The following is a 13,306-nucleotide window of genomic DNA, read 5'->3' on the forward strand; positions in this document are numbered from 1 at the left end:
ATAGGGATGAACGGGTTTAAGAGTTTAAGAGTTTTTAAGAGTTTAAGAGTTTTTAAGAGTTTTAGCCAAATGCATTATAATATAGTATAGATAAATAAGAGATCATAACTTACATTCTTAAAAAACATTACTAAGAAATTCATGGAAAAATTTGGTCATAAAAGTGCCTCCAAACGACGTCGTAGGACATGATAAAAACAGAAAACGACGACGCATGCCCGTGACAATGGTCAACACTTTCACCTCCTGACCAGCCCTTCGCCGTTTCGCGTAGCATCACCACCCGTCTCTCTCTCTCTCTCTCGAACTTCCATCTTTCCCCCTTCTCGCTCGCTCTTCCGTTTCTCTCCCGTCCGCCGGCTCGAAATCCGGCCAAATATCTCTCCGTTTCGCTAATTCACTCTCACATCCCACATAGATCTATACTATTATCCGAATTATTCGTTGGAGAAATCGTTTCGTTTCATATAAGCCCTAATTCTAATTTATTCCCGGTGGCCGTGGATTATTTATTGATCGGTTAATCTTCTGTATTCCGGTGTTTCTGTTGTTCGATAGCCGATCTGGAGGTGTTCAGGTGCATCCTATATTCCATGATCAATCATTTCAACCATTCTAGGGTTTCTGATTAAATAAAAGGGGATCACAAAATTGGCTATGTTAATTGATGGTTGTAGTCGGGCGCTACGCAGAACAAGATTTGATTATTGAGAAAAGCGATATCTTTGATTATGATGATGGAAGAAGGCTATTATGTATGGGCGGTGGGAAGGTGAGCTGTGGTTCMACCGGTGGCACATGTGGCCGGTCCCATCTTCCTCCACGCCGTCTGTAGCTGCTCCCTCCAATTCCTTCGTATTCATTGACACTAACTCTTTCTCCAAAGTATATATAAATTTTATTTCAGTAATATATATATATATATATATATATGTATATATATATGTATATATATATATGTGTGTGTATATATATATGCCTATCCGTAATTGTATGTATATCTATATATCTTCTTTGATTGGTTTATCTATTTGAGTGTTATTGTAAGTTATCATAATATCTGAATGCTATTACTTTGAATTTGTTTGAATGGAACTTCATGGTATTTTCCCCTTGTTACATTATAAAATCAACCTGTCTTCTCTTGACTCAAATTTACTGGGTACGTCAATACAAAACATGGCATTTCTTTTCGGATTTGAGGATAATTTTTTTAACTTATTGGATCATCCATGGTGGTAGTTTGGTGATCACTTGCTGTGTGCTTGTCAAGGTGGCTCTATTTGATTAACGAGTCTGTACGCAAGACTGGACCTATATTAGTCACCTCATGTTTCATTGGGTGTCAAACATTTTTCATTTCTTGTATTAGATGTGTGTGTGCCTATTAGTATCAAATGAGAGTTATTTTCTGTTGGGGTAATCGATTTCGGAATAATTCTTTGACGCCAAAACGTGGCAAAATGTAAATTCAAATGCTTTCTGAAATCTTGATGCTGTTTTTAAAATCTGTATGTTGATAATTGTGTTGATGTTTTCGGATTTGAAATTTTCTCTGTGATGTGCGGTTTTTGTGGTCACAAATTTGAGCAGTCTCTGGAACTCCAACATCCTCACTACATTTTCTATGGTCGTTTCTCATTGCCAGTGATTATGTGTTGTTAAATCTCATTAGATGCATATCTATTACACTGAGGGTGGGTGACTAGGCCATATGGGTTGTTGTATGCAATTTTAATGCAAAAAATATCCCTTAGGATCTAACAGTGCTTTTGTTTCCTTAGTTAATGTAGATTACTTGTAAAATTATAGCTACTGCTATGACACTAACTGTGATTGAAAGTGTATTTATTAAATATAGCTAAATAGTTTTCACTACTTTCTCTTGAAATGTGTACATAGCCTCTATTTCATCCCATTTTTTATCCTTCTTTTAGCTGAGTTAATAATACCTTCAATTGCTTTAATCTGGTTAATTTCTTGCAGGATGGTCGAAAGATTCATGTTGGTGACTGTGCTCTGTTCAAGCCATCCCACAATTCCCTCCCATTTGTTGGTATAATTCGTAGATTAATAGTAGGAAAAGAGAACAATCTAAGTCTGAGTGTGAACTGGCTTTATCGGCCTGCAGACGTAAAACTTGAGAAAGGTGCTCCGCTGGAAGCAGCACCAAACGAGGTCTTCTACTCGTTTCACAAGGATGAGATACCTGCTGCATCTTTACTCCATCCGTGTAAAGTCACATTCCTTCCTAAAGGTGTTGAACTTCCTTCAGGGATATTCTCATTTGTGTGCCGGCGAGTGTATGATATTGAGAGCAAGCGTTTATGGTGGTTAACAGATCAAGACTACATTAACGTGAGTATAATTGTTCAAATTGTCTTGTTCATATCACCCTTATCTGTTGAAAATTATCTTGATTGGATATGTAGTCTTATTTGACACAGGAACGACAAGAAGAAGTAGACCAGCTATTAGATAAGACAAGGATAGAAATGTATGGAGCAGTGCAGACTGGAGGGCGTTCTCCAAAACCCTTAAATGGTCAAAATGGGACAGCACAACTAAAACCTAGTTCAGATAATGTACAGAATAGTTCGTCCTCTATTTCATCACATGCGAAAAGTAAAAAGAGAGAACATAGTGTTCAGAATTCCGACTCTATCAAGCGTGAGCGCTTATCGAAAGTAGATGATGCAGATTCTGGTCAACTAAGATCAGAACAAATAATAAAGACTGAGATTGCTAAGATCACTGATAATGGAGGATTGGTCAATTTTGGAGGGGTTGAAAAACTAATACAGCTCATGCGACCTGAGAGTGCTGAGAAGAAAGTAGACCTGGCTTGCCGGGCAATGCTTGTTGATGTAATCTCAGGAACCGAAAGGTTTGATTGCCTAGGTCGGTTTGTTCAGCTGAGGGGATTATCTGTTTTGGATGAATGGCTTCAAGAGATCCACAAGGGGAAGATCGGTGATGGTAGTCCCAAAGAGAATAATAAATCTGCCGAGGAATTTCTTTTCTCTTTGCTTCGTGCCCTGGACAGGTTACCTGTGAACCTTCATGCGTTACAGACTTGTAATGTTGGGAAGTCTGTCAATCACCTACGTAGCCATAAAAATTCTGAAATTCAGAAGAAAGCGAGAAGTCTAGTCAGCACATGGAAGAGTCGTGTAGAAGCTGAAATGAATATCATTGAAACAAAGTCTAGTACAAGCCGAGGAGGTTTCTGGCCTAGCAAGTCAATGATGTCTGAAGTTTCTCATATGGGTAGTAGACGGATAGGTGGTTCTTCTGAGGTTGCTCCCAAGAGTTCTACATCACAACCTTCTGCACTGAAAGTTCAACAACCAAAGCATAACTCCGGTGAATCTATCTCCAAATCACCAACATCTCCCAGCTCTACGAAATTGTCGACACTGGCTGCAGCTGGGGGAGGATCCTCAGATATGCCTTCATCAGCAGCTAAAGAGGGAAGAAGTTGCAGTTCTAGTCAATCGCCAAATAATAGTCAGTCTTGTTCTAGTGATCATGGGAAGACTGTGGCTTCCTGCAGGGAAGATGCTCGGAGCTCTGCTGCTGGGTCCTCGAGTGTAAATAAGATCTCTAGTAGCGTTTCTCATAGTAGGAACTCAAGCAATGGTTTCCATGGATCTACAATCCCAGGAGTTCAGAAGGAAGGGGGTCTTGGAAAAATTGGTTCTGTGAATCGGAATGTCGCCTCCGAAAAGGGATCACCAACTAGATATACATCCGAGAGAGTGTCTGATGTGTCTCTTGTAGATAATGGCAACAGCCACAGACTTATTGTGAGGCTGCCCAACACTGGTCGAAGCCCTGCACGAACCGTCAGTGGGGAATCTCCTGAAGACTCTTCCACAGTATCTGGTAAGGCTTCTGTTGTGGTACCTTCTGAGAAGCAAGATCACCATGATCAGAAGGTAAGTGGAAAAATTGATGTCCTACAGGGAAACAATACACCAGACATGGATGCGAATTTGCCTAAGGGAAAAGATGGATTGGTTGGCCATGATGAAGTTAAGGAGGCGACTGTTGGGTTACCCTTTGACGATCGTGGTAGAATGACTGAGGCATCTTTAGGCAGTGGGTCATCATCCGGGGTTACTCCAAAACCAGTAAGATTATACGATGCTTCTTATAGCTCTATAAATGCATTAGTAGAGAGCTCTGCCAAGTTCTCTGAAGCAAGTGTGTCTCCTTCTGTGGGTGATGATGTTGGAATGAATCTTCTTGCCAGTGTGGCTGCTGGTGAAATGTCAAGATCTGATGTNATGAATCTTCTTGCCAGTGTGGCTGCTGGTGAAATGTCAAGATCTGATGTATCACCCGCATGTTCCCCTGAAAGTAATTCACCTTTACCTGAGGACTCGTGTTCTGCGAATGTTGCTAAGTTGAGGCGYGAAGATAATATCAGTGTGGCAAATGGTCATACAATGGTGGAGCAGATTAGTTCTGTTGACTCSTTGTCTACAAAAAGTAGACCGCCGCAGCAGACGCCGCCTTTTACGACCCACATTTCTGGAGACAGTAAAGATGCATCATTTGGYTGTGAGTTGAARAYCCWKGAGGATRATWTAMGATTGGATTCACCYGTTRTAGAWTYGCCGCAAAATGGCAATGCTGTTGTTATKGCYCCAGWGGTAAAGCCTGCTGGTTTGATRGAAGATGAAATAAATGGTTGTAAAGAGGGAGATGGAGCTGTTCAGTCTGAAGRTCAWMGGAAATTCTCTCCWAATTGGTCACGAAGTGTTAATTTCTCAAATATGAAACCTAAYAGCGGAAGTMCATCWTCAGATGAAGACAAGAATGCKGGAYGTGCTGATGATAAAGCRGCAAAAAATRRYGWTGTTCTKCCGGRCGCAGCTGCTACWAGTKCMAAGATTGAGACACAGRKYAATGAAGAATCAGCTTCTTGGTCMTCTTCAGATATGCATGYRRATGATAAGAARTTWGYCCACAAACAAYCAAGCARCWGCAACTTAGYATTGCYAGAAGAACTCCRTGGCAGRCTRAARGKTGAGAAYWCWACAGTAGCCACCMCTTCTTGTGGTGATGTTGATTTAGTACCAAAATCTGAAGATGCTGATGACAAAAAGGCAGGTGTTCACGCTGAACAGAGCGAGCGACAAAATATGGATTCTGGCGCATCAGTTCAGCGCAGTATTGAACGTACCGATGAACCCCTTGGTCGTAATCCTGGTGTTTCAGTGCCCACTGACAAACCTCCTGCAATTGCAATTCAAGAATTAAGATCGTGTGAAAAGCCTACGGATGTAGCAGATATGGCTGTGAAGTTGGATTTCGATCTGAATGAGGTTCTTCCCAACGATGATGGGATTCAAGGAGAGGTTGAAAGGTCTTCCATTTCGGGAGGTTTGGCTGCCATCCACTCACCTAGCCCTTTACCTTCTAATAATGGCAATCGGTCTTCTTTGATTACTGTAGCTGCTGCCGCCAAAGGACCTTTTTGTTCTTCAGAGAACCTCTCAAGAGGTAAGGCTGAGCTCGGTTGGAAAGGGTCTGCTGCCACCAGCGCATTTCGTCCAGCAGAGCCTCGAAAGRCATCAGATGTTCCGSTTYCTGATAATCATAGCAGTAAACAGGCTCGYCCGCTTTTAGAYTTTGACCTGAATGTTGGGGTTGTCGAKGATGCTGGCCAAAACAATCGTGCTCTTAGCGGCGGGAGGCTTGATCTTGATCTGAATGCATSTGAAGAGAGTYCGGATGTTGTGCRGYTRTCKGTTTTCARCAGTGGTAGGCCTGGYRGCATWGAGCAATTRCCKCCAAGRTCACTTCAKTCTCGTGGGTTTTTWAACTCCGAACCMAATTTRTCACGGGGGTTTGACCTGAAYAAYGGACCYGGYGTGGAWGAAGYTGGCKGTGAATCAGTATCRTTTTCCAAAAATGGTATGCAGTTTTTGCCGGCTGTTCCGAATGTCAGAATGAACAATATGGATATCGGTAACTTCTCACCTTGGTTTCCGCCAAACAATGCCTACCCGGCAATCACAATCCCGWCAATTCTTCCGGGTMGAGGRGATCCGAGTTATCCSGTTKCTCCTGCTGCGGTTMCRCAAAGAATGTTGACTCCCGTGACGGCTAGTACCTCACTTAATCCCGAATTATTCCGGGGTGGTCCGGTGTTGTCATCCTCTCCTGCAGTTGCATTTCCGTCAACCATGCCATTTCAGTATTCAGCATTCCCATTTGAAACAAATTTCTCGCTACCGTCAATTTCAAATACGTTTTCTGCWGTCWCAACGGCCTATGTGGATTCTTCATCATCCGGTGGGACYCTTTGTTTCCCAACCATTCCGTCACAAACACAGCTGGTCGGACCTAACGGTGTGGTTTCTATGCCTTATAGGCCATACTTCATGAGCATGCCTGGTGGTGGTTCGAGTAACGTTGGTCCTGATGGTCGAAAATGGGGAAGCCAGGGTCTRGATCTWAATRCTGGCCCCGGAGGYGGTGCKGACGATAAGTTGGGTTCYGGATTAAGACCGATRCCTCTTGCTGGTTCTCAARCTATGGACGAYGARCAGTTAAAGWTGTTTCAGCAAATGGCGGCAGGTAGCGGAGTATCAAAGCGGAAAGAACCCGATGGCGGGTGGGATGGAGATCGGATTAATTACAAACGTCATCCGTCATGGCAGTAGAAACACATTCTTGCGTTGCCTGGTGAGTCCTCCTTTTCAGTTACATGATAGATGACACTTCGACATGCTGAATGGAAAAAATGGATCAAAATGTAATAAAAGTTCGATTTAGTTTCTTTTTTGTGTAACAATTTCTTTTTTCTTAACAAAGCTTCAAAATTTTATTTTTTGTATTCGTTTTGTTCTATTACCTGCTCATTTTGTACCATTTGATGGTGGGGATACCGTTTTATAAAAGGTTTACAACAATGTAGACGATAAACTTGATCTCCATGTCATCAAAATGGGTATACAAATTGGAAAGTTTGAAACTTAGTTACATTCAAAGTTTTCTATTTTATATCCACCTTTGACCAATAATCTACTGATCTTGTAACATTCGTTGCATTTTCAAGATCATTCGTTGCATGTTAATGCATTTCCAAGATCATTCGTTGCATGTTAATGCATTTTCAAGATCATTCGTTGCATCTTGATGCATTTTGTAGATCATTTGTTGCATTTTGATGCATTTCGTCTTATACTGATTTTTGCTTTTTTTTTTACGTATATAGTATTTATATACGGCAAAATTTGCATTCGTTTGATATAATTACGTTTACAGGTGGAGACCTCCGATTGGTGGCCGAAGTGGTTTGAGGGTTTGGAGAAAAATATGCCCCCCATCTTGTTTATGAGACCTGCCTTCCTTATTTGTATTGGGGGTGTGTAATGAATGCATTGCATTGTTGGTTGAAATAGTTATCAATGTTTTAACTTGTTGAAAAGCTTTTGCCTACCCGAAACAAGCCAAGGAATTGATTTCAACACACACACACATACACGCATTCATAGAGGAACATCATGTAACCATTCATCTGTTTGAAGTTGTTTCTTGGTTTGTGTGCATGTTATGCACATGTGCGTTCAAGACAAAGTACTTGTATGCGAAGACTCTGGTAAACCGTTCATCTGTATGGTATGCACACGTGCATACAAGTAATTTGTCATATATGCACATGTGCATTACATGCACACAACCCAAGAAATAACTTCAATTCAGATGCATACAAGTAATTGAAGTTGTTTCTTGGGTTGTGTGCATGTTATGCACATGTGCATACAGGACAAGTTACTTGTATGCACGTGTGCATATCGTACAGATGAACGGCTACCATCTTCCTCAATTTTTTTGTGTGGTTTTCATCCGACTATACACACACACACATTTTGTGTGTGTATGTAGAGTGCCAGTTCTTTTGGGTTTTGTATATTAAATTTATTCCTTCCCTTACTGTTGTTTGTTTACATTCACCTAGGGTGCGTTTGGTACACGGATAGGATTGTACAATATTGATCGAGATTGGATTGGACTGGACAGACGAGAGGGAGGTAGGCAAATGAAAGATTTATAGAAGGTTCTAGTTTTAATACGGGTTGTTTAGTAATTTATCTCTATCTTTACTGATTTTTGTTCTACTTATTTTGGTGGGACAAAAAGCTTTTTGTCTCGTCAAGTCATGTTTTGTCTCACTGTAATTGTCTTGTCAGATGCAAGACAATAAGTTTTTTATTCGGTTTCGTGTACCATACGCATCCATAGAGAAGTAATAGGGACCGATTAGCATAGATCTACACTTCGTTGGGACCTGGTTTTGTCGGGAAGGACCAGGTTAAGCCATGGATTAGATCTGGTCGAAGGGTTGATACGAATGGGTAAAAGGTCGACGGCTAAATCTGATCGCTAAAGGGTTGGTTTTAATAGCTAGAACGATCTGTATGGCTAAAGCTCCAAAGGTCTTAATGGCTTGGATATAGTTGATCTCGATGGCAGAAGATCTGAATGGCTGGAAACTTTACTCCTTTTATATTTACTTTATGTCCGTGCAATAAGACGTCGACACATCTTTTTGTTGTTGCCCTGCTACAGTTTAATTCAAGTAGGCGCCCCTCTACTTTTAAATCATCCCCTAACATTTACGTAAGTACCTCGTATAGTTATGTCAAGTGATTTTTATTCGCCGATGGTTCCTTAGACGGGGAAGGACTTTATCCACTGCTGGAGAAGATGGAGGTGGTCGAATGAGAGGGGATGAAGATGGGTTGCAACGATGGTAGGTCTATGGTTGCGGGTTCGTTTAGCTTTTTAGGTGGATGTTGGTGGTGGCACCGGTGGAACTGGAGATCGGCAACCCCGTGTAAGGAATTGTAGGCATTCATGGGAACGAGAAGGGGGATATCGTGGCTGTGGCTGTGGCTGTGGCGGTGCTAGTTCGTTGGAGATAGAGGAAGGAGGCCGTGAGAGTCGCCGGGTAAAGGGCAAGGGCGTTGGAGGAGTACCTGTTACGTATATAAATATACTCTAAATATTATATTATATAATTACGATAAAGAGTAAATTACAGATTTCATCCCGATGATTATATAAAAATTATGGATCGGGTTGTTGTGGTTTCATTTTCGTTTATGGATCAGGTTCCTTGTGCTAATTCTGTTAAACGAGTTCCATTAATTCCGGTGTATTTGGTCAATTTGCATTAGATGTTGTGGTGTTGGAAAGGAAAAAAAGGGTTGTTAACAATGTTTGGGTCTGATAAGTTTGTTTGATAGTTGCTGAATGATTTGGTGCAGAATAATTAAGTGGTCAGAGTGATTAAGAGACTCACATGATATAATGTAAAATGAAAAATAATTGTTTGGTAATTATTTACAATGAAATTAGGGCGTTGAATGGTTAAAAGGAGGCACATGATACAGATTCATTCATATGGTTTTAGAACTATTAAGAGACATATTTTTTTTTTTTGTCAAACAAGATTCACCTCTTAACGATTCAGAGATTGTCTCTTAATGGAACTATTAAGAGGTAAACAAGCAACCCCTTAGATTGTTGATATTAAGGTTTAATTTGCTTTTAATTTTGGTACATGGATTTGTATATGTCGTTGGTTTCTTTGGTGAGGTTAAAAGAAAATAGTGAATTAGCAAAAGGGACCTTATCCATAATGAAAATGAAATTACAAGGACCCGCTCTGTAATCAAAGAAAATTCAATCCATAATTTTTATATAACCACATAGACGAAATATGTAATTTACTCTAGTATAAATATATTAATTAATTATATTTTTAAATCAAAATAAAAGAAAATTGGGATATGACTATAATGCCCCTCATTTAGGTTGTTAATCATGATGATGATTCGTCTATAATGTTTTACCTTTTGATTAACCTAAATATTCAATCAGCTATGCGAGTCGACTAATCTCAAGGCAACCACCTGCTTTGCAGATAGTCTGGAGTCATCGCATTTGAACCTCCGTGGTCACAAAATGATTTTTTATTCCTCCTTGAATTTGAACCTGGGACCTCCAGGTACTTTTGACCTTTGAAGTCAAGCTCAAACCAATCAGACACCATTCTTGTAGTTTTTCGTCTATAATTTTGAAACTATAAAAACAAAAATCACAATCGACAAACTAAAGGGACCAAAAATGTGGTTTACCGTTAAATAGATGATAATTTTATGCTTGGTAATAGATGGAGTAATGAATTTCTCAATTTCATAGGATCAAAATCAGTGATATAATTGACAAAATGGCTCGTTATTTCTTAGAAATGAACGTTTATTATAAAACAAACTACAATAAAAATGTCGGCAACTATTTTAAAACGAAGGTAGTATACATACATACACATGTAGTCGAAGGTTACTTTTGAGAAGTGGTCAATATTTGAGAAGTAAAAAAGTGATATTGGTCCTTCATATGGTCAAGATCGGATTTGACTGATCAATAATTGCAGATTTGATTGGTCAAAAATTGCGACTATGCAAAAAATAGAGAGATAGTTTCGTAACTTTTATAAATATGCAGCAAACGGGTTCATATGTGAATCTTTGTGATCCACATATAAACTATATGTTCATATGTGCATCTGTGTAATTCAAAAATGAACTATTTTAATTGATTCACATATAAACCCTTGTGATTCACGTATGAACTAATTAACTGATTCACATATGAACATGTTGGTTCATATATGAATCAGTTAAGTAGTTCATATGTGAACTAATTAACGGGATCACATATGAACTCGTTTGTTGTCTATTTGTAAAAGTAATGAAACTCTCTCTGTCTTCTGCGTACCCATGTGAAGAATTATCTGATACTTCACGGTTAAAGCCACAAATGTTAACAAAATGAAAAGTTATGATCACCTTATTTTTCAAATATTTACCACTTCTAACATGAAACGTTTGCGCACGTGCACAAACACACACACACACACATATATATATATATATATATATATGAAAATGATTCAAAAATTTAAAAAAATGGTAGTTAGATTTGACCATAGAGTATTAAATTTAAATTAAAATAAAGTAAATAATTATGACGATTTTATTACTATTATGTAGTTTAATCTAAGCAAAAAGTTGATTATCGACAACCTTAATCGGTCTCATATGAAACCTGCTTTCAAGAACCTCAATTGTAAATGGGCATTTTTTGGCTTACTCAACGGTTGAGGCTGGGGGATAAGACCCGTAACTTGTCTTCTATTATATAGTTAAATCTACTGTAAATTTTGTTATTATTAATTTATAGTAAAAATCTGATTAATATAAAGAATCTAATCTGATATGATGTCATAGACTTAAAACGTATATAATACCATCGTATATGACTTCTAAGAACAATTAGCGAAAACCGGCCAGTTTGGATTTTTCATGGCTTCAGGAATAATGTGAACCGTGATGTTCGGTTCACTGATTCGGTGCTAAATTTAATATATTTAGATACAACAGAAAAAATAATATGATACAGTTTGTATATTGCATATTTTTCCACAAAAGATAATGTCTTTTTCAAAGTTTTGAAAGTTTTCTCGTTTCAAAATCGAGACAAAACATCATGTCGTTGTCAATCCTTTTGTGGTATTTTGTAGACATTTAATGGTTTCCGTCAAGAAAACAATCTCATAGGTTGACCGTAGAGTTCATATGTAAACAATGCTTATATTTCACATTAAGAAACGTAAGAGGTTGTTTGTTTACCTCTTAATAGTTTCATTAAAATGCAACATCTGAATCGTTAAGATGTGAATCTTGTTTGGCAAAAAAAAAATATGTCTCTTAATGGTTCTAAAACTCTCTGCATGATTTTATATCATGAGTTTCCCTTAACCATTAAGCGTCATAATTTTATTGTAAACAATCACCACACGATTATATTTCTTTTTACACTATATTATGAGAGCATCTTAATCATTTTGCATCAAATTATTCAGCAACTGCCAAACAACTTAATGAAACTATTAAGAGGTAAACAAAAAACTCTTAGCTTATAAAGCATGATAAAAATAAATAAATATTAAAATAAATATTATAAAATAAACACGTGGACTTAGCATAAAGACAAAAAACATGTGGGGGGCGGGACTGGTTTTATTGCTAAGGAATCCCAAATCAAGCAATTTTTGTTAACGTACAAGCCTCTTACATGTTGGATTCCACAATTTGATTGGTTACTCTATTTTTTATTTTATTTTTTATTTTTTTTAATAAATATTTGAGTAAATTACGGATTTAGTCCCTGTAATTATACACGAGGTATAGATCGAGTCTCTCAAGTGAAACAATTACATTTATAATCACCTTCGTTTCACTTTTGTTATGGATTGATAAGGATGCTCATGGGTTGGGTTGATCGGGTTGGAGGCATTTGAACAACTCAACCCAATGCTTGTGATTTGAAAAATCTTAACTCAACTCAACTCAAACCAACTTAACTCAACCGAAATCGTACGGGTTGGTTGGGTTGATACTTTGGTGCATTAAAATATTCTTCTAATCTTGAATATGTTATTTTCTCTATTTATAACTTTTTTTTCATCATCAACCATTTGATACAACTTATCCATACTTTTTACGTGTATCATATTCAATTAATTTTCTCAATTTACATATATATGTTCATAGTTGTTGAATATATATATATATGAATGAGTTATATAGAGATGTGAATAGATTGAAAATATGTGTATATGAAGAGCGTACGTGATATCGTAATTGTCTAATGTATATATTAATAGAAATTCAACAATCATATTGAATCCAATAAATAAAATGATATCTAGTTTATCGGGTCAGGTCGGGTTCAAATAGTAGTAACTCAATATCAATCCAATACATACGGTTTGAAATTTTTACAATTGGATCATACATCGGCTTGCTTCCGATTGAGTTATTTCGCGTTGGGTTGGGTTCCTCGGGTTTTTGAGCACCCCTATGGATCAGGTCACTTGTCATAACTCTACTAACGGTAACTCCATTAAATCAAGGCAGTTCTTGTCTTTTTATCCTTCGTTTTTGTTTAAAAATCAATACAATTGCATAGATTATATTAAGTAATGTATTATTCATATTACACACACATACACATATACACAGAGAAAATTCTTGCCGGCTTCCCCTGTCTCCGTCTTCGACCATCACCAACGTCTATCTCCCATGTTTTGGCGCATTTCTCTTGTACTGGTTCGTCAAAGTTGTATATTAATTAATTAAGGGTAAAAAAACGAAGTCAATCATGATGAAAGAGACGAAGTGATGACAACGTAATACTAAGAAAAAAAACGTTC

At 38.1% G+C, this 13,306-nt stretch overlaps 2 protein-coding genes and 1 long non-coding RNA gene across 3 annotated transcripts in view; all 3 read left to right on the forward strand.

Annotated features, from left to right (window-relative positions):
- Positions 1-484: 484 nt before the first annotated feature.
- The window catches only part of LOC112513057, a gene marked incomplete at its 5' end in the record, with an annotated part of 23,172 nt that continues 10,350 nt past the window's right edge, over positions 485-13,306 (forward strand). Inside the window, one exon of the mRNA XM_025119180.1 lies at positions 485-577. Coding sequence (XP_024974948.1) covers positions 485-577 — 93 coding nt within the window. The remainder of the gene's footprint in view (positions 578-13,306) is intronic.
- On the forward strand, positions 586-2,344 carry LOC112513458. Its single transcript, XM_025119733.1, has 3 exons — positions 586-885; positions 1,987-2,178; positions 2,276-2,344. Exons 1-3 carry the CDS (start codon positions 754-756, stop codon positions 2,336-2,338), a joined length of 387 nt encoding a protein of 128 aa, XP_024975501.1. The 5' UTR covers positions 586-753; the 3' UTR covers positions 2,339-2,344.
- LOC112513459 lies at positions 6,527-7,568 on the forward strand. The gene is made up of 2 exons (XR_003069276.1): positions 6,527-6,702; positions 7,285-7,568. It is a non-coding gene; the product is annotated as an uncharacterized LOC112513459 (long non-coding RNA).

Source organism: Cynara cardunculus (genome assembly GCF_001531365.2).
Source record: "Cynara cardunculus var. scolymus isolate 2C chromosome LG 5, CcrdV1, whole genome shotgun sequence".
Taxonomy (NCBI): Eukaryota; Viridiplantae; Streptophyta; class Magnoliopsida; order Asterales; family Asteraceae; genus Cynara; species Cynara cardunculus.